This window comes from Macaca mulatta, chromosome 7, assembly GCF_049350105.2.
Source record: "Macaca mulatta isolate MMU2019108-1 chromosome 7, T2T-MMU8v2.0, whole genome shotgun sequence".
NCBI classification, from domain to species: domain Eukaryota; kingdom Metazoa; phylum Chordata; class Mammalia; order Primates; family Cercopithecidae; genus Macaca; species Macaca mulatta.
This window is the reverse complement of record NC_133412.1, coordinates 10,064,262-10,086,143: the sequence shown is the minus strand read 5'-3', so window position 1 is coordinate 10,086,143 and position 21,882 is coordinate 10,064,262. Positions and strand designations below refer to the sequence as shown.

General features: G+C 39.1%; 1 protein-coding gene and 1 non-coding gene across 3 annotated transcripts in view; one reads left to right on the top strand and one right to left on the bottom strand.

The window, feature by feature from the left end:
• FMN1 (formin 1) overlaps nt 1-21,882 on the top strand; it is a 378,430-nt gene that overhangs the window by 252,883 nt on the left and 103,665 nt on the right. For both annotated transcript variants that reach the window (XM_015141784.3, XM_015141787.3), the window contains 3 exons: nt 256-402; nt 1,479-1,538; nt 12,453-12,573. In XM_015141784.3, the coding sequence (XP_014997270.3) occupies nt 256-402; nt 1,479-1,538; nt 12,453-12,573 (328 nt within the window). The remainder of the gene's footprint in view (nt 1-255; nt 403-1,478; nt 1,539-12,452; nt 12,574-21,882) is intronic.
• Nucleotides 5,016-5,120, bottom strand: LOC114680047 (small nucleolar RNA U13). The gene has a single exon (XR_003732121.1). It is a non-coding gene; the product is annotated as a small nucleolar RNA U13 (small nucleolar RNA).

The window sequence follows — 21,882 nt, the reverse complement described above, 5'->3', positions numbered from 1 at the left end:
CAATAGTTAATCCTCATGTGTTAAAACGTGCACTGTTTATAATTAATTTGTTGAGTGGGTAGAAAAAATGGCTGTTAATGTGTTTGTAAAGACACTTACGGCTTAGTAAAGTGTGTTTTTCATTTCACCAACTGTTAATTCTGTTGGTACCAAGCCTCCCGACAGCCTACTGAGCACTCGGTAAATATTTGTTACTGAATGAACATGGGTACATTTGGCGTTCAGCTCCGTAATAATTGGTGTTTGCCATCACAGGGCTTGCTGCACATGAAGAGTGTGAAGGATATTTTAGCTCTCATTCTGGCTTTTGGAAATTATATGAACGGAGGAAATAGGACTCGGGGACAAGCCGATGGATATAGCTTAGAAATTCTGCCCAAACTCAAGGATGTCAAAAGTCGGGTATCTATTTTTCGTAATAAGTTTCCATGATCTGCCATTATTTTCTTTCTTTACCTTTAATTTTAAAAAACGTATTCCAGATTGTTCCATTTATCTCTCTCCTCCCCTTAACATCAATCATTTATATTAGAGCGTGCGTTTTTTTTTTTGGTTGTTGTTTCTTTTCACTTTTGAATGAAGAGGTTTTTTTTCACATTAGACCTTATTTTCAGTGACCCGATTCCCATCTTCGTGTGCTCTGACATACACAACTAGGTATTCAGTGAGAGAACAAAACAGATAGTATATAGTACCAGGATCCTGCAAAGGCTGGAGGCTCTTTGGGTTTGGGGTTTAGGCTACTAGTAGTATACTCATTCCTGAATGGCAGAGCCATGGTGAATCACCAATTTTTTGCCACAACAATTGGGCTGGGGTCTACTGTCGAGCTCTCTGAGCCTGGCTATCCCTTGGCTCCACACCCCTGCGGAGCTACCTCTTTAGAAACAACCAGCCCATATCTAGGCGTCCCATGGGGGGCGGGGGTGCAGGGAGGGGAAACACACAGGCAAATTAGAATTAGACCCCAGTGAACAGGACACAAAGGCTGCCTTGTGGGAGGGCCTGCTCCCCCGCCCCGAGGCCTCCCGGGGTCGTAAAGTGGCGTGGCGCTCCACTTAAGCTGGCCTGCATGGTTTTTCACACCATTAAGAACACACGTTTTTTGAAAGATGGGAAGGGAGGGGTGCTTTTCTGTTCTAGGCCCTGGTTCCCTTCAGCACTCCCTGCCCCCGCCTGTCTTGGCTTTATGCCAGAAAATACAAGGAGACAATGTTTTTGGTTTGTTTTAGCCATTATTTCAGAAGTTTGAGGGATCGTCTGTTTGTTGTTCTCCAAACAGGATAGTGTCATTTCTTTATGTAGCCGGCATAATAAATGGATGGGATAAAGCAGAGGAAGGAAAACCTGCCAGCATCGAAGAGAAAGCCAGTTTTCACAAATCAGAAGTTTCTCAACCTGAGATTTTCATCTCTCAACCATGTAACATGACAGTTTCATGGGAATGATTTTCATGTACCTTTCTCTTTTAAACCTAGGATAACGGGATTAATCTGGTGGACTATGTTGTTAAGTATTACCTGCGTTACTATGATCAGGTAAGAAATGGCATTACGTGGAAAACTTTCAACTCTTACTCATTGTTGGTATTCATACGTTGGATGATGGATAGATGGATGGATGAATTGCAAGCCCAACATAGAATATGAGAGCTCTCCAGCTTGTTTTACAGATGAGCACACTGAAACCAAGAGAGTTTAGTTGATTTATGGAGAGAAGCGTTATTCAGTGGTGTAAATCTACGGAGTCTCAATCGACTGTATAACACAGCTTCAGAGAGACCCCTAGTTGTCTCAGTGCTTTATGGCCAGATTGTGAGGTTCTCTGTGGAATCTAGATCCACTCAGTAATTGGTTCTAGTTGAAACTGTATTTGGATGATACAGAGCAAAATAGGAAAGTTAAGACTCAGTAATATCCAATATTTTATCAGTAACGAATCTATGAACAGGCTGAAGATGTAGAATTGGAAAAATCCTTCTTTTCTGCTTAGAGGCCTTTTGCAATTAGAAACAAACATTTCTGTGTGAGTCCATCTGAGCAGAATTTTCTATTTTATTCTTTTTTGTTAAATGGAGAACAAGAAGTTGTAATTTTGAGAAGAAAGAGGTACTGTTGTAAGACGTTAAGAAATACAGCGATCAATATGAATGGTAAAAGTCTCAAAGTAAATGCTGTCAGGACTCCTGCCTAACCATCCATGTAAGCAGAATTGTTCCTAGGCATCGAGGGAAGAATAGTAAAGATCCCAGGGCCTTTCAATAGGCCTACAGTTTCATCCAGAAGACAAGTGAGGCACTGATGAACTCCATAATACTGTCTTCTACCCTCCTGGTGGGCTTATCTAACTATTTTCACTCTACCTATAGCCAGGCTCATCATTTCCACCTCCCCAAACTTTTCCCTGATTTCTGTTAAGAATATCATAGTTTTTGATAGTTTTTGGTCATTCAGGCATGAAACCTTGTCCTTCTCTGGCTCCTCTCCGTCCTTCCACTGAGTTTGTTTCTGATGTCCTTCCTTGTTTTGTTTTGTTTTCCTGCAGACCTCAGCTTACCCAGGTTTTAAGATCACTCACCTGGAGAATTTCAGTTGCTTTCCAGCTCAGCTCTATCTCTAGGTTCTACCACTCTAGGCCATCCCACACCCTCTTTACACAGCTCTGATCATACTGCTTTTCTACTCAAAACAGAAGTGGCTCCCCATTTTCAAGTGAATTAAGACTCTACCAATTTAATTCCAATCTTTTACAACCTTGCTTTTATTACTTTCCCTCTACACGTATTCTGTGAAACAACTCAGGACCTGATGTTTTCCACACACACCCTGTGCTTTCTTACTAATGTGTTTTTTACTTCTGATGTTCTCCCTAACTGAGAGTATCTTTGTCTCTAGCCTTTTTATAAAACTTCCCTTTTTTCTCATTACTCCTTTCTGGAAATAATACATTTAAAGATTTTTTGAGAAAAATTTCCCAGTAGCATTACCAATATATGTGTTACAGACTTAACCAGAAAAGTACCAAACCTTTGTGAATAAATTTATGTAATTTTACTGAAAGTCATAAAATTTAAAAACATAGAGTGAAGAAAAGAAAAACCCAATTTTTAAAAATTGGGTAATGGGCTTGAATAGACATTTCTCCAAATAAGACAAACAAATAGCCAACAGGTGCCAACATCACTAATCGTTCAGGGACATGCAAATCAAAACCACAGTGAGATATCCCATTATGCCTTTTAGGATGGCTGTTAACCAAAACCAAAACCCTACCACACGGAAAATAGCAAATGTTGACAAGGATGTAGAAAAAATGGGACCAGTTAGTACCATTGGTGGGAATATAAAATGGTGGAGCTGCTATGGAAAACAGTAGGGAATTTCCTCAAAAAATTAAAAATAGAACTACCATATGATCAGACAATCTCATTTCTGGGTATTTGTCCAAAATAATTGAAACCAGGATCTCAAAGAGACATTTGCCCTCTCATATTCATTGAAACATTGTTCACAATAGCTAAGATTTGGAAACAATCTAAATGTCTGTCAATAGATGAATAGGTAAAGAAAATGCGTATATGTACTAGGGAATATTATTCAACCATAAAGAAGAAATAAGTTCTGTCATATGCTGCAATATGGGTCAGTCTTGAAGACATGCTAAGTGAATATAATCCAGTCACAGAAGGGCACATACTGCCTGATTCTACTTATATGAGTATCTATAGTAGTCAAACCAAAAGGAACAGAAAGTAGAATGAATGATGGGGGAATGGAGAATTGAGGATATGAAGTTTCAGTCATGTAAGATGAAAAAGTTCTAGAGATTTGTACAACAATGTGCTTATGGCTAACAATACTGTACACTTAAAAATTTAAGAGAATAGATACCATGTTATATGGGGGTTTTTTGTTTATTTTTTACCACAACAAGCAGTGGCACTATGTCCTCATGGTACCAGTCAAAATTCTAATCAACCTTAGAAGTTGACAAAATAATTTTAAATATTATATATAAAAATAATTTAGATAAAATTTGACCAGGATTTAAAAATGAAGACAGAGTCATTCATTTACATATTCTAATATATTATAGAGCTATAATAATTAAAAGTGTAGAATGGTAGAATAACATCAAAAATCTTGAAGAACATGAAAAAGAAATCTCAGAAATGGATCTAAATAAATATGTGATAAAAGAGAAATTTCAAGTAATTGGGAAGAAAAAGAAATTCAGATATCTCCTAGACCTCATACCAGAGACCAGAGCAAATTTTTAAAGAACAAAAGAGTTAAGTGTAGAAATAAACGAAAAATAAAATCAGTAAGACGTGACAAAAGTGTAGGTAAATACTGATTTTGAAGTAGCAAAATCCTTTCAAAGTGTTCAGTCTAAGGCAGAAACCATAAAAGGTGAGAATAACTTTCAATGCATAAAACTAAAAAACTTTTAATTCCTAATTACAATTTTAAAATACTATCTCAAAAATGACTTAAAACCAAAATCAAAATAACATACTGGGAAAATGTTTACAACATAATAGACAATGAACTCTTGAGAATTAACAAGAAAAAAAACTTTCTTCCTTATTTTAAAAGAATGGCAAAATATATCACAGGCAGTTTACAAAATACATATAGAAGACATAAATTGCCAACTAGATATATAGAATTAGCACTGTAAATTGATCAAACCTTTCTCAGGACTGTCATATATGGTAAATCAGGTTATTCTGTGTTTAAGATCTCTAAGTCAAATGGGACTCATATATAGGCTGCCCTTGATTCACCAAATTATATATCCTATAAAGGGCACACTTAAATTCACATAAAGATGCCATGTGCTTGTCGAGCTGTTTGCCCAGAAAGCTGTTCCCATCTACAGGGAACACATTTTCCTAATTTATACATATATGCTTTATGGGCAAGCAAGGTTGTGGGTTTTTTTGTTTGTTTTTCTCTTTTTGTTTTCCTTTTTTCCCCATTTTTTCATTTTTTCCTTTTCTTTTTTCTTCATGTCAGACAGGTAATGTGTCCATATCATAACAAGGTTCGATGGTGGCGCATCTCACACATGCATACGAACACCCAGTCTATCACACTCATGAACTACAAAAGGATCCAAAGCAAGGTTTTCCACCTTTCTGTATCAAAAGTCCTAGAAATATGTGTAACCTTTTAAGAAATTTCTACCCTAAGAAAACAACTAAGGATTTAATGACTATTTACTTATAATAGCTTATAATAGCAAAATATTGGAAAAATTTTAGTAGGTGTACAATGATAGAGACCAAGGTCAAATAAATTGTTCTAGAGTCACACACTGGAGTAATATACTCATGTGGAGAGTGTATAGGAGAGAATGTAGTGGTATTAGAAAATATTTTTGATCTGTTTTTAATTTACAAGCATGTGTTTCAACATAACATCCAGTATAATACCCAATATGTAATAGATAAATATAAATCACACACAATCACACAGAAAAACCTGAAAAAAATACATTAAAATGTTTCTTTCTGGATGTTAGGATTGTAAGGGGTTTTCTTTACTGTCTTCTGTCTTTCTATTACTAAACATAATGAACATGTATCCCTTTTGTAAAAGGGAAAAAAGATGCAGTGAAAAATAACTTAGTCTGATCTTACATGACCTTTCTATGAGGTCGTTGCTAACATCCTGATCTTTGAAGGAAGGCTTTGAAGCCCTCACCTTTGAAGCCTGGAATTACTTTATTTGAATCTCTCTCAAGATGCCTCTTATTCTGCCTTGTATGTGTTTATGAGGAATTACCTATTATCTTGACATGGGTTCTTGAGGTTCAGAATTCATTGTTGTCTCTCTCTCTCTCTTTTTTTTTTTTTTTTTTGGTTTGAGATGGAGTCGTGCTCTGTTGCCCAGGCTGCAGTGCAGTGATGCAGTCGGCTCACTGCAACCTCCGCCACTCAGGTTCAAGCAATTCTCGTGCCTCAGCCTCCCGAGTAGCTGGGACTACAGGCGTGCACCACCACGCCCAGCTAGTTTTTTTGTATTGTTTAGAAACGGGGTTTCACTGTGTTGGCCAGGCTGGTCTCGAACTCCTGACCTCAAGTGATCCACCTACCTTGGCCTCCCAAAGTGCTGAGATTACAGGTATGAGCCACCATGCCTGGCCGTTGTCTCTTTTTTATTGTTTGTAATACAGGTGTCTGATAAAACTTGCTGAACTGGATGTAATGTTAATATTCACAAATGTGGAATTCAAGTGGCATCTGTAGAGAACTAGATATGAGGAGATGAGAGCTGTTTTCTGGTGGAGTGAGGAAGGTGTATTTAGCTTCAGGAAATTAAGAAGCTGCAGCAGGCACATAAGCACGTACCCTAGGTTTTGACAGCAGGTACTAGTGTAGCAGAAGAGTTATCCTGAAGAATCTTTGAGGGTGACATTTCTAACCCTAGGTTGGCATGGTAATGCCTACCTCAGCCAAGTCAGATGCATCGTGTGGGAAGGCTGAAATTTGCCTGTGGAGTATAGTTGTGGTTGAAAAGAGCTGAACCCAGTGGAATCTACTTCACAGAGGAAAATCTTACAATGAGAACAGTTTCAAACATGGGATGGCCCAATCTAGAAAAAATAAGCCCACATTAGTGTGGTGCTCTTCTGGCGTTTACTGTGCAAAATGCATTTCACTCAACAAGAGTGTAGAATTGTGTGATTTATGAAACTAGCTCTTTCCTTTAGGAGCCTAAGTGATGATTTCTGTGGTTAGTGGTAATGAGCAATTAGCTAGAGAAAGGTGACTCCTGCTCTCCGCTTCCTTCTTCTCATGCCTGGTTTTTGGTCCAAGTCTTGGTCTGTGAAATTTAAAGAAACCCATGTAGAGTCATGCCGTTTGAACTCTAATTAAGCAGCGTTCACAAGAGCTGCTACCAGCCTGATACATTTAGCAACATACGTTCCTCTTTTTCTAGCGTGTGTGCACACACAAACACACACACACACAATCAAAACCAAGACTGAATCTGATAAAGTTTTGAAAAATAGAAAGAAATACTATGTCTGAGTTCTTCTAGTGTAGATTAGCATGGAGCTTCGTAGTGAGGCTCTTAGATGTTTTTCCATGTTGGCACTCAGACGAGAGTACTGCTTCTGTTTTAAAGTAGTAAAATAACTATATGAAGATGGGAGGAAAAAAGTATATTGTGTCTAATAAAATGAAGAAAACTACCATATCCTAGCATCCCTAATGAAGCTAGTGGCCTTAAGGAGGAAGGGTCAAGAGGATTCCTGAAACCACAAGAAAACATAGTGATAAATTAGATGTCTCCTGCTAAAGGTACATACATCTCAGAACCATGTTTTATAGACCCTCTGTAGTAGTGCCCGTCAACCAAAAATAAAGCTTATTGATATGCCAGATGTTGTTTACTATACCAAGAACAAGACACAGTTTCTGCCTCTGAGGTGTTTAGAGTCTAATGGGGAAGATGTACAAGATAACATGACAATTTAAAAATTAATGGTGATACATAAACTAGAATACCTAGAAGAGATGGATAAATTCCTGGAAAAATACAATCCTCCTATCTTAAATCAGGAAGAATTAGATACCGTGAACAGACCAATAACAAGCAGCAAGAATTAAATGATAATTTAAAAATTACCAACAAAAAAAGGTCCAGGACCAGGTGGATTCACAGCAGAATTCTACCAGACATTCAAAGAAGAATTGGTACCAATCCTTTTGACCCTATTCCACAAGATAGAGAAAGAGGCAACGCTCCCTAATTCATTTTATGAAGCCAGTGTCACCCTGATACCAAAATCAGGAAAGGACATAACCAAAAACGAAAACTACAGACTGATACCCTTGTTGAACATAGATGGTAAAATCCTTAACAAAATGCTAGCTAACCGAATCCAACAATATATCAAAAAGATAATCCACCATGATCAAGTGGGTTTCATACCAGGAATGCAGGGATGGTTTAACATATGCAAGTCAATAAATGTGACACACCACATAAACAGAATTAAGAACAAAAATCACATGATCATATCAATAGATGCAGAAAAAGCATTCAACAAAATCCAGCATCGCTTTATGATTAAAACTCTCAGCAAAATCTGCATACAGGGGACGTATCTTAATGTAATAAAAGCCATCTATGACAAGCCCCCAGCCAACATAGTACTGAATGGGGAAAAGTTGAAAGCATTCCCTCTGAGAACTGTAACAAGACAAGGATGCCCACTCACATCACTCCTCTTCAGCATAGTACTGGAAGTCCTAACCAGAGCAATTAAACAAGAGAAAGAAATAAAGGGTATCCAGATCAGTAAAGAGGAGGTCAACTGTCACTGTTGGCTGACAATATGATTGTTTACCTTGAAAACCCTAAAGACTCCTCCAGAAAGCTCCTAGAACTGATAAAAGAATTCAGCAAAGTTTCCAGATACAAGATTAATGTACACAAATCAGTAGCTCTTCTATACACCAACAGTGACCAAGCAGAGAATCAAATCAAGAATTCAACCCCTTTTACAATAGCTGTAAATATATATATATATATATATATATATATATATATATATATATGTACACACACACACTTAGTAATATACCTAAGGAGTCAAAAGACCTCCACAAGGAAAACTACAAAATATTGCTGAAAGAAATCATAGACAACACTAACAAATGGAAACACATCCCATGCTCATTGATGGGTAGAATCAATATTGTGAAAACGACCATACTGCCAAAAGCAATCTACAAATTTAGTGCAATCCTCATCAAAACACCACCATCATTCTTAACAGAATTAGAAAAAACAACTCTAGGCCCGGCACAGTGGCTCACGCCTGTAATCCCAGCACTTTGGGAGGCCGAGGTGGGCGGATCTCGAGGTCAGGAGATTGAGACCATCCTGGCTAACATGGTGAAACCCCGTCTCTACTAAAAATTAAAAAAAAAAAAAAAATTAGCCGGGTGTGGTGGCGGGCGCCTGTGGTCCCAGCTACTCGGGAGGCTGAGGCAGGAGAATGGTGTGAACCTGGGAGGCAGAGCTTGCAGTGAGCCGAGATCATGCCACTGCACTCCAGCCTGGGCAACAGAGCAAGACTCCATCTCAAAAAAAAGAAAAAAACAATTCTAAAATTCATATGGAACCAAAAAAGAGCCCACATAGCCAGAGCAAGGCTAAGCAAAAAGAAGAAATTTGGAGGCATCACACTACCTGATGTTAACCATACTGTAAGGCCATAGTCACCAAAACAGTGTGGTACTGGTATAAAAATAGGCACATAGAATAGAATAGGGGGCCGGGCGCGGTGGCTCAAGCCTGTAATCCCAGCACTTTGGGAGGCCGAGACGGGCGGATCACGAGGTCAGGAGATCGAGACCATCCTGGCTAACACAGTGAAACCCCGTCTCTATTAAAAAAATACAAAAAACTAGCCGGGCGAAGTGGCGGGCGCCTGTAGTCCCAGCTACTTGGGAGGCTGAGCCAGGAGAATGGCTAAACCCGGGAGGCGGAGCTTGCAGTGAGCTGAGATCTGGCCACTGCACTCCAGCCTGGGTGACAGAGCGAGACTCTGTCTCAAAAAAAAAAAGAATAGAATAGGGATGGAATTCTATGTGGAACGGAATAGAGAACCCAGAAATAAACCCAAATACAGCCAACTGATCTTCGACAAAGCAAACAAAAACATAAAGTGGGAGAAGGACACCCTTTTCAACAAATGGTGCTGGGATAATTGGCTAGCCACATGTAGGAGAACAAAACCAGATCCTCATCTCTCACCTCATACAAAAATCAACTCAAGTTGGATTAAGGACTTAAATCTAAGACTTGAAACTAAAAATTCTAGAAGATAACAGTGGAAAAACCCTTCTTGATATTGGCTTAGGCAAGGGTTTCATGACCAAGAACCCAAAAGCAAATGCAATAAAAACAAAGATAAGTAGTTGGGACTTAAACTGAAGAGGTTTTGCACCTCAGAAGGAACAGTCAGAAGAATAAACAGACAACCCACAGAGTGGAAGAAAATCTTCACAATGTATACATCTGACAAAGGATTAATATCCAGAATCTACAATGAACTCAAATCAGTAAGAAAAAAACAATCTGATCAATAAGTGAGCTAAGTATATGAATAGACAATTCTCAAAAGAAGATATACAAATGGCCAGCAAACATATGAAAAAATGCTCAGCATCACTATTGATCAGGGAAATGCAGATCAAAACCACAATGTGATACCACCTTATTCCTGCAAGAATGGCCATAATCAAAAAACAGATGTTGGCATGGATGCCGTGATCAGGGAACACTTCTACACTGCTGGTGGGAATGTAAACTTGTACAGTCAGTATGGAAAACAGTGTGGAGATTCCTTAAAGAACTGAAAGTAGAACTACCATTTGATCCAGCAATCCTACTACTGGGTATCTACCCGGAGGAAAATAGGTCATTACATGAAAAAGATACTTGGACACGCACGTTTATAGCAGCGCAGTTCACAATTGCAAAATCATGGAACCAATCCAAATGTCCATCAATCAAAGAGTGGGTAAAGAAGCTGTGATATATATATACAATGGAATACTACTCAGCCACAAAAAGGAATGAATTAACAGCATTTTCGGCGACCCGGATGAGATTGGAGAATATTATTCTAAGTGAAGTAACTCAGGAAGGGAAAACCAAACATCATATGTTCTCACTGATATGTGGGAGCTAAGCTCTGAGGATGCAAAGGCATAGGAATGGTACAATGGACTGTGGGAACTTGGGGATAAGAGTGGGAGGGGGATGAGGGATAAAATACTACAAAGAGGGTGCAGTGTATATTGCTTGGGTGATGGGTGAACCAAAAATCTCACAAATCACCACTAAAGAACTTATGCAACCAAATACCCCCTGTACCCCAATAACTTATGGTAAAAAAAATTAATGGTGATAAATGCTGTGATAATATAAGCATCATAAGCCTTTGGGGAACAGGGGAGAAACACCCACCTGCTGGGGGTTAGGGGAAATCTTTAAGGAAGGACGTTTGTTTTAAGACTTAAAAGATGAGTATGAACAAGGAAGTGTAAGGAGGCACTAGGGAAGGGTCAGAAAGGGACCGTTTTATAGACAAAGGCCTAGAAGCCAGAGATCGTGGTCTCTTTCATGAAGGTCTAGAGGGAGTTGGAGATAGGGAGAAGGTAGAAATGAGGCCAGAGATGTAGACAGAGGCCAGATCATAAAGTGCCTTGTAAAGCAGTTTTAGAGTTTGGAATTAGTCCTAATGGCAGTAGGGAAGATGGAATGTGAAGGAAAACTGGCAAAGTAGCCTGTGCGGAGAGAGGCATAATTGAAGACTGCCTAAGACATGCAAGATACAAAACTTACGTTAAACAACTCAGGGAGAAAGCTAGCTAGTCTGGAAAAGATATTTGAGGTTCAGCTTATGTTTCATTGTACCTGAAGCTTTTGTCCTTCAAGACGTTTCTCAGCTGAGAATCCTCTATTTGGTATAGCAGTGGAGCTTGTTAAAACTGTACCCCACCCTGCCCTCAGTCTCCTAAGATAAGCCAAACAACATTTGCAAAAACTTTTCAAATATATGAAGAGTTTTGGGGAAGCCAAGGCTGGAGGATCACTTGAGCCCAGGAGTTAGAGACCAGCTTGGGCAACATGGTGAGACCCTGTCTCTACAAAAAATTAAAAATTAAAAATTAGCTGGATATGTTGGCACGTACCGGTGGTCCCAGCTAATAGGCTGAACTAGAAGGATCGCTTGGGCCTGGGAGGTCAAGGCTGCAGTGAACCATGATTGTGTCAGTGCACTCAAGCCTGGGTGACAAAGCAAGGACCTATCTCAAAAAAAACCCAAAAAAAAAAACGGTGTATATGTGTATATACACCCATATACAAAGAATTTGATCATGCATAATACACACAGAAGAGCTTTAAGTCACAGAGGAAGGTGAGGAAAGGTGATGGGAGGGTGATTGTATCTTCCATTGCAGTGCCTTCTTATCCAGCACCTTCTGATTCACACCCATTGGCATACCCCAAAGATGACTTGTCTAATTGCTAGCATGTGTAAATCAAACGGGGACTTCAAATGTAAGTACTTTCATGTGTTCCCCTGTTGCATTTTACATGGGAGTAGAGTGTCCAAGATCAGGACAGACCTGACAATTTTCTCTTTGATTCATGAGGCAAAATAGAACCTGGCCCATGCCATAGCTGACCTCATTGCCAATAAGTCCAAAAAGATACTGTGAAAGACAAGAAAGCACTTCAAAGTCACAAGTCCAAATTTAGGAATAGCAGAGGAGCATTGCTGTGATTCTTATTCAGACATCTAATAAAGAAGCCTTTTTTTTTTTTTTTTTTCCCCCTCACTGATGCTTTGGAATTTCAACTGAAAGTGACAATTGGGAAGTATAATGTACTTTTGTTCACCATATCTCTTAGGAAGCTGGAACAGAAAAGAGTGTCTTCCCCCTGCCGGAACCACAGGATTTCTTTCTGGCCTCCCAAGTCAAGTTTGAAGACCTCATAAAAGATTTGAGAAAACTGAAGAGGCAACTAGAAGGTAATAGGAACTGTTCTGTTATTATGATAACAGCTAAGACTACTTTTTAAAAATGTTTGAAGAGGATTATTTAGGTCTGGCTCATAGAGTGGGATTGGTGCAGAGTTCAGTGATGGTACACCACAGCTTTCACGAAACTTTCTGAGTCTACACAGTGTGTAGAGGCACCGTATTTTCAAATTCTTCTTTTTCATTAGTGTTGATCATTTGTTTCTTATATCCATATCTTGTTATATCTACGTTTTCTAACATTTAGTAGTTCTAACATTATTAATGATAAACTGGATGCTTACTGTTGTCTCATATAACAATCTTAATAAGCTGGAACTACACCAGCCCCATTTTACGGATGAGAGAAATGAGGCTTAGAGAAGTTATGTTCACACAGCCAGTAAGAGACAGATTTATTGCACTCTGATCAAGTCTAATCAAGTCTATCCAATTAGAACTCACACATTTTCTAGTTTCTCGTTTCTGGAACTCACACATTAGCTAGTTTACTCTGCTGCTTTAAGTATATATATCACACACATGTTACACACATACACACATACATGTTCCTGTATGTTTGGTTTATATATGAGTCTAATAATGATGGTAAGGCCCACAGTAAACATTCCATTTTAGTTTAATTTGCATTTTTAATTATTCAAAAGAAAATGCTGAAAGCCCCTTTTTGGCTTTTTTAAAAGGTGAAAATATGTCTCACTTGGGCAGGAATTTTCCTTTGGCATTTCTAGAGTCTTGTGTTTTCACTGTGGAGCCATCTCCTTGTCCAAGAATATAAATACTTGCCTTGGAGCTTGTATAACTCCAGTTGAAGAGCTCTGCGGAGGATTTAGGGAGCGTGTTAATGTGGAAATGGAGCCCAGAGTGCCAGAAGCAGAGCTTGAGGAAATGAAGGGCTTCAACCAGGAATATTTTAACACCAAGACATAAAGTAAACATTTTTAAAATGTTTATTGTGAAAGAGTACTCAGAAAGCGAAGTCTGAGGCCGAGAACAGCTTGGAAATGGAAGTAAAGTGGGAAAGATGTACTCCTGGTGGCAAAGAGAGCCATTTATTTTTACGTTGGGCATAAAACTTACATGGAAAGGATAATGGTTACAAGTGAATATTTTTATCTTGTATATTATTTTTAAAGGAGCATGTGGGGTTTTTTTCTCCCATTGATGTGGTTGAATGAATTCAACCAAATGGATGCTTCCTTTAGAAATGTGATATGTGAACTTGTGGTCATTATTTTCTCTCTCCTGAAGAACTGGCAGTTGTATCCTTGTTGAAGTTGAGGAGCTTGATTACTATTGTAATAAAGCATAGTAAGCTACCACCTAGCATTTTTGTCTGTCCCTCTCCAGTGGTAGAATTAGGGCCCAGGCTAGTCCTCAGTGTGGCAGCAAGAGTTAGCAGTGGCAGAGGAGCTTGTTTGCTCCGTGGCCGTTTCTAAATGCCCATTCCCTCTTGTCTCTTGGCCCCTTGTAAAACCCTTGGCCTGACCTCTCCTGTAGTCTTTGAGCCGAAACTTGATCCCTGTTTGATCTTTTCCCTTCTCCTTCCAGGGGCTGTCTCCCTTTGACATCCCTGTACATTTGATGATAAATAGCAAGAGGATAAGAGGAGTGAATTGGGAGGCGAGTGGAGACGCAAGGGTTCCCCCATAGTGCCTCACTTTGGTATACCTTCTTTTGTCTAGGGAGGCTCTGAATTGTCATTCTGGAACCCTCAGTACTCAACTGACACTTTCCTCAGCCGATTTTAAGAAAATACAAGAGCTTTTGAAGTGGGTAGAGCGGCCTTAGGAAAGAAAACTGAACGTTGTCTGTTCCTTTTCTTCTTTGTATCGGGCTTCACCTAAATACATGAAGTACCACAAGGGCAAATGAGGAAGTGACTCCCCCACCTCACACACATGGAATATTTAAACAAAAATGCCCTGCTAATCTTTAGAGATGCCAGTGTTTTCAACACATGAAAGGTACCCAGTAAATATTTAAAGAAAATACACACCGTAAGTTCTCTAATGAATTTCTTTTTCTTCTAAATACCATCTGGCAAGATGGCCAGAATCGTGGCGGTCCGTTTCATCTTACGTTTCCATTCAGGTTTCACCTCCTTTTCCATAAGGCCTTGGTGTGAGCTGAGATTGAATGTTTAATTGAAGAGGACATAATTTTCACACATACAGCAAAGATTTGATGAGGCTTTGAGGTTTATTGTAGCCATTAAAGTGTCGTAGCTGCTGGCAAAATCCCAGAAAATGTCTAAAGCTAAACCAGATGTGATTAGCGAATTTCAAGAAGTATCAGGCCCTAGTTCTCCAGGCAGGCAGAGCCTTTAAAAAAAAAAAAAAAAGTATTAACACACCTTAATCTAATGTGAATTAACCCATGGGTATCGGTCATACTAGTGTCACTGATTTAAGTAGAAGTTGTCATTAAGCATCTTTCAGAGAGGCAAGAACTTTGAATAGCGTTTTTAGAGCATGGAATTGATCATAGCATCAACTATAAGTTATTGTGTGATCATTATCTATCAAGTGCTTTATCTCTATCACCTCTTTTAATTCTACAGTGACTTTGTGAGGCAGATATTATTTTTGACTTCTCACAAGATAAGAAAGCTGAAGTTTGTGGTGCTCAAGTAATTTGCCAATGTTTCAGAGGTGATGATCTAGCCACGTTTTGAAATAGACATGACTCTAAGGCGTGTGTTGAGTACGTATCCCGCCTCTGACCCAGAAGTCACCGTATCTGATTGACAATCAGTTTGGCCTTCAAAATGTGAAGCCTCACGAAGAAAAAAATTAGAGTTACTGAACACATATACACAAGCATGCAGACGTGTGCAGACACTCCCAAAACCACATATGTAGACTGTCAGATCAGATAGAGTCACAGGAAGGAACTTGCTTTGGGTTGGAATTGGAAGGGGGAAGAAGTCCAGGTAGATGGATTGTCAAATAGACATACAAATAGGCACATTACATAGGACTAAGATCAAGCTTTGGGTTCAGATGTGTACATTTTACTGGTTCAGTGAAAGTAACACCTTGTCAAGTAGCATAATCATAGAAAGTATTCCCTTTCTCACCTGTAAAACGGGACAGTTATAGGACCTGCATCATAGGAAATAATGTCAGCACAGTTTCTTAGTGAGGGCAGCTTCAATAAAGCTGATGAAGGGCATGTACCTTTTACTGGGAAGTGCAGCCAGTGTTGCTGAGAAGCCAGCTGCCTGTGTTTGTGGAGTATCTAATTCGCAGAGCACTTGTGCTTGCTTCTCTACATTGTAAAGAGAGAACCAAGTTCTTGGGAACATGTTCCATATTTTGTTTATTGCTATACATCCCTTAACAAGACAGTAATTTCCATGTCCCTGATACTGTGAAGTTGTAAGAAATAATTGGGAGCACACAAACAATGGCAATAGTTACTTTCATTCTCCCTCTTTGTCCTTGCTTGCTGGCTGGAACTCTCAGGGTATTCTTACCCACCCATATGTGGTAGGCAGAATAATGCCCCCCCAAAGATGTCCAAACCCTAATCCCTGGAATCTGTGAATATATTGCCTTACATGGCAAAAAGGGACTTTGCTGATGTTGACATGGTGAGATTATCCTGGACCGTCCAAGTGGGCCTAATCTAATCACATGAATCTTTAAAGTCAATCTTTAAACGCTGAAGACTTTCCCTGGCTGTGATCAGAGGGAGACATAACGACATAAGAATGATCAGAGAGATGTAATGTCGCTGGCTTTGAAGATGGAGGAAGTGGGCCACGAGCCAAGAAATGTGGGAAGCCTCTGGAAGTGGAAAAGGCAAGGAACAGATTCTCCCGAGAGCCTCTAGAAGGGAGTACAGCCCTGTCAACACCTTGAGTTTAGCCTATGAGTCCCATGTCAGACTTCCAACATATAGAACTATAAGGTGATATATTTGTGTTGTTTTAAGCCTCTTAAGTTTGTGCTAATTTATTATAGTAGCTATCAGAAACTAATACACCAAGGAGTGGATTCTTCTTTCTAATCGCACCAGTTAATACCAGAGACACACACACACACACATACACAAACACACACACACATACACACATACACAAACACACACACACATACACATGTGCGCATGCGCAGCGCTGCTGAAACTGTAGATGTAGGATTCCTCAAATAGTAGCACCCAAAAATATTACATGAAATGTGAACTGCAACTGTTGCTCTCTGAAAGAGTCTATGATCAAATAAACCTGGACATGCTCTGTACGAAAATCATATCCTAGGGATTCAAAGTACATGAGCTTATTAAAGCCCCTGGGAAGTTCTGTAGTTAAAAAAAAAAAGTTTAATGCTGTTTAAAACAGCATTTCCTAACTTAAAGCATGAAACATTGGCTTGCTTTCTTTTCCCTTTCATTGTATACTTAGTAATATTTTACAGAACATGAGTTATGTGAAAGGTACTTTAAGAAGAAAGGATATTAATTGTACTAGCAACGCAGTTGTTGGTAAAATGATCATTACTGAGTCCTGCCTACAGGAGTCAGGATCCCTGGTAACATAGGGGAGGGCAGGGCTGACTTAGCAGAAACAAGGCCACGTGTCATTTACCTACCACTTGATCTCATTCTTTTTGATTTTTGATTCTTTAGTTTTTGAGATAGGTTCTTGCTCTATTGCCCAGGCTTGAGTGTAACAGCACAATCATGGCTCACTGCAACCTCAATATTCTGAGCTCCAGCAATCCTCCTACCTCAGCCTCCTGAGTAGCTGGGACTACAGATGTATGCCACCACACCCAGCTAATTTTGTGAATTAAAGTTTTTGTAGAGACAGGGTCTCACTGTGTTGCCTAGGCTAGTCTCAAATTTCCTGGGCTCAAGCCATCCTCCTGCCTTGGCTTCCCATAGTGCCAGGATTACAGGCATGAGCCACCACTGGGCCTGACCTTACCCTTAATCGGTTTTGTTTTCATGTTGATTTGGGGTTATGTGTGATGTCCTTCTCTCTTCCTGTTACTGCAGTTGATCAAGGGTTGACTATGAGTAGGAAGGAGGAATGCTAAGAACTGGTGTTGCTAATCTAGTAGATATTCAAGTTTGTGTTGTTGTGGGAGGGAAAAGGGTTCCTCCTGCTCTTCAGCCAGCTTTTAATGCAAGTTTGCCTCGTCACCATCCTCTTTGGTTCTGGCTTCTTACAGCCATGCTGGCTGTTGTTCCGTCAGGAACCAATGTGTCTGTCCACTCTGATGAAAGTGTGGTCTTTGCCTGAGTCAGTCAGTACTATTGGGCCCCAAAGAGGATTTAAGAAAGTGTTTCCTGTTGATATTATCTTAGGAAGCAAGATGGTTCTTCCTTACTCTTAGGGTTGTCAAATTTATTAAATAAAATTCAGGAGGCCCAGTACTTTTCTTTCAGGATTTTTTTAAAAATATAAGTGTATCTCAAATATTGCATGGTACACACTTACACTAAAAAATTTTTTCTTATCTCAAATTCAAATTTAACTTGGTGTACTGTTTTTTATCTGGCATGTCTGTAGAGAATCTAAAAGCAATTATAAAGTCAACTAGAAGTCGGTTCATTTTTTATTATCACCGTGCACTGGCAATCCTAAACAATGCCAGCAATAAAATTCTCCTCCCTGCCAGTGTAGACAGTGGAAAAAGGGTCTATAAATACGGTTAAGGGTGTGGCGCGTGTTCATTTCCACCATCACCGATGACAACACTTACCATTGAATTAGCACTTAATACCAGCAGGTTCGCTTACATCATTTCTGTTTCTTAAAACTCCTTCGAAGTAAGTGTTATTACCTGCATTGTTACAGTAAGGAAGTGGAAGTTACTTTGCTACTACTGGCAAGGCTGAAATTTGAAACAGGTTTATCTGTGCCATACTTTGTTCTTTTACAGTTTGCAGGCTCACTCTGAAAGCACCAACAATGTGATCCAGAATGATTAAGTTTGAAGAATAAGCCCCACTTAGTTCTGTGGCTCATCTTCTAAAGGGACTACGGATAAAAATTGGACTGAATTCAGGCTTTCTCTTGTCTCTACCTGCAACCACTCAACTGATCTGCCTATTGTAGTCTCTCGCCTTCCACCTCCTGCCTGTCAATATTTTTCAGTTTCTCTGACTCCCTCTCTGTCTCTCTGACATTGACCTAGCCTCTGTTTTATTCCTTTATGACCCAAAAGAAAGCATACTAGTCTGATGTGGCTAGCTGAACTCATAGCAGAGGACTAAAGGGCCACCCCTAGGCAACCTGCAAGGTTTTGTTATCTCTTGCATGTGTGGAAGTTACATGTATTGGGCTCCTGATGTGGATGGGAAGATAAGGGAATTTTCCAGCACTTGTCAAGTCACATAACAGGGCGAACTGTGCTTCCTGCGCTCAGGACCAGCCCTGACCCTGCAGAACAAATGACCTCTGCCACCTGGTGTCATCAAGGGGCTTTCCCTCCATGAGAGTTTAAGTGCTTCTTGTAAGAGGAAAAAAGACAAAAATTAGGTCTTGTCATAAGAGTGAAAATTTTCTTTAATTACTAATTAAAACATGGCCCATAAACAATAATATGGCTCTAATAAGGGGGAAAAGTCACTTTGGAAACCTTTTGGAGGACCGTGGCAGAAACATCGTTGATTGAACACTCATCTAGGACTGAACACTCATGTAGAATTTCAGTTCCTTTTGAAAATTTCTAGAACGATAGTAGAATTCTTTAAAAGAATCAGTTCAGAAGCATAGAGAGAACCACAAAATTTTTGAAACTCAAAAACAGATGGATACATGATAAATGAATTAATCAAACAAGAAAGCTGAATTCTAATCCGGAGTGATAGGAGGTGAGAAGCAATCCAACTTTTACTATAAGACTTACACGTACCACAAGTTTGTGCGTATTTATGCAAATATGCAAAAAGTCATTTAAGAAAATTTCTGAAAATGTTGGATGTGAGTTCCTAATTTTAAAAGGCCTAAAAATGTTTTAATGATTTAATAGTATAAATCTGTTTTACTCCCCCGTCTTTGATTAATATACAAAAAATATGCAAAAGCAAAAAAACCCACAGTGAAATGAAGCTTTGTGTATGGCAGTTAAGTTTCAATGGCAGAGGCTGGTGTGTTGAAGATAACACTGAACTAGGATTTAGAAGACATAAGTTTAAAGTTAATTCTGCCGCTTACTAACCATGTGATATTTGACTAATACGGGGAAGTAAAACAGATTTATACTATTACTAGAACATTTAAGAATACTTAGGACAAAAAGGAAAGATCACCCCGTTCTAGAAGTAGGTGGGATATGGGGATATATGACACACAGAGAGTCAGGAAACAGACTGACTTCAGACTTTTCAATAGCATTACTAAAAGCTACAAATGCATCAGGATTCTGAAGAAAAATTATTCCCAGTCCAGAACCTTATATCCACCAAACTATTAGTCAAATATGAGGACAGATTAAAAACATTTTGAGACATGCAATTTCTCAAACTTATTTCCCATAGAGTTATCTTCAGGATGCTACTAGAGAAAGTGCTTTCCCATTAAAGAAGAAGACATAGGTCACAGGAAATAGAAATTCCAATGAAGAAGGAAGGTGAATGGAGCCTCCAGCATAGAGAAAAAGCCCAGGATGACAGCCAGACATTGAAAGAAAACATTTCGGATTTGATTAGGTCGAAAGAATCTTGGAGAAGATTCTTAAGGAATATGCAATTAATGCATCTAATATATCTGAATGTTTGGACAAGAGAGTTTATACAAGTAACAAGTGTGAGGTTCATTTAACGCTAAGTTCATAGAAAACAAACTAAATCAGAAAAAAAAATTCTGAGAGCAAGTGTGAGAGAAAGGGGAAATGTGCGGGAAATGTGGAATGATCCGAGTTTACATATATCAGCTGGGACTGCGAGTTGTTTTTGCAAAGTCATAATAATGTCAACACCAAACGCTAGTCTAACCAAGTCATGGTACCATATGCTACATTGGGGTGATGGAAGTGAAGAGATGGGAGTGTAGGAAAGAACTACATCATTTATAGTTGATAAAGAGAAAAATAAAAAAGAAACAATAGAAGCTTATTAGAGACATACTACTAAGCACCAAATAATCAGGTAAAATTGGTAAAAGAGGTAGCCTCTGAGGAGGAGGAATGGAGGAAATCGGTGGGGTGGGGTGGAGATGGGGGACTGCTGTTCTTAAAGTGCATAGCATGCACTGATTCTTTAAACTGTGTGCACGTATAACTTTGACAAATGCATAAAAACAAACAAACAAAAAACCCACAATGAAACAAAAGTTTCAACGACAGGCTGGCATGTTGAAAATAATACTGAACTAGGATTTAGGAGATGTAAGTTTAAAGTTAATTCTCTCTCACTTACCACGTGATAAACTATGCACTTTGACACATCACTTAACCTCTGTGACTCTCAACTGAATTAAAAAAAATGGAGCTGATCATACTTCTGGACTCTGCCCAACACAAAGGGATATTGAAAGGGTCAGACGAGGCGATGCCTGAGGAAGTACGTCAGGAGGTGTGAGGTAGTACTTAAATTCCCTGAGAGGTCTTGCGGTCTGCACTTTACTCAATGGATGCTGATGTGTTCTAGAAGGGAGAGCAGATATTGATCATTAGGACAAGTCTGGCTAATTTATCACCTTTTGGGAAGCTCCAGAAGACATGACTTGAATGATTATTGACCATGTCTAATTTATTAGCTCTTTCCTCCTTCACAGCCCATTTGTCCACAGCAGTAGTTTACTAAGTTTACTAAGTCTGAGCTCTGGTACAAGACTGGATACATTAGCCAGAGTCCTGACCATGTTGCCATGGTGTCAAAAATATTTAGTTTTGCAAGCAAAGTTTTAGAAATAATAAAAAAAACTGATATGATTTATTTTTGTAAAATGATTTCAACAAAACAGACCAAAGGAACTGGGATAAGTATTTCAGAAAAGCAGTGGGTGTAAAATGTTGATCAGCATGGTGACTTTTGATGCAAAGCATTCAATTAAGTGAGCATGGTGACTAAAGGTCACACATTTCCCAAATGAAATGCCTTCAAAGACAAGTTGTACAGAAAGGAGAGAGGAAACTGAAACTTGATTCATCCGTTTAATTAATGGAAGAAGTTTGTGTTTTCCTTTGAAGCTGTGATTGTGACATTTCTAGGTGGGAAGGATGAGTTATGTTGTCCTGGTTTCCTCCTTTCAGTTTGCACCCTCTATTTCTACCCTCTATTTATAAAAACATGTGGTTAATAGAATGTGTTTTGTTGAGTTTTTTTTAGTTGACAAGAAAC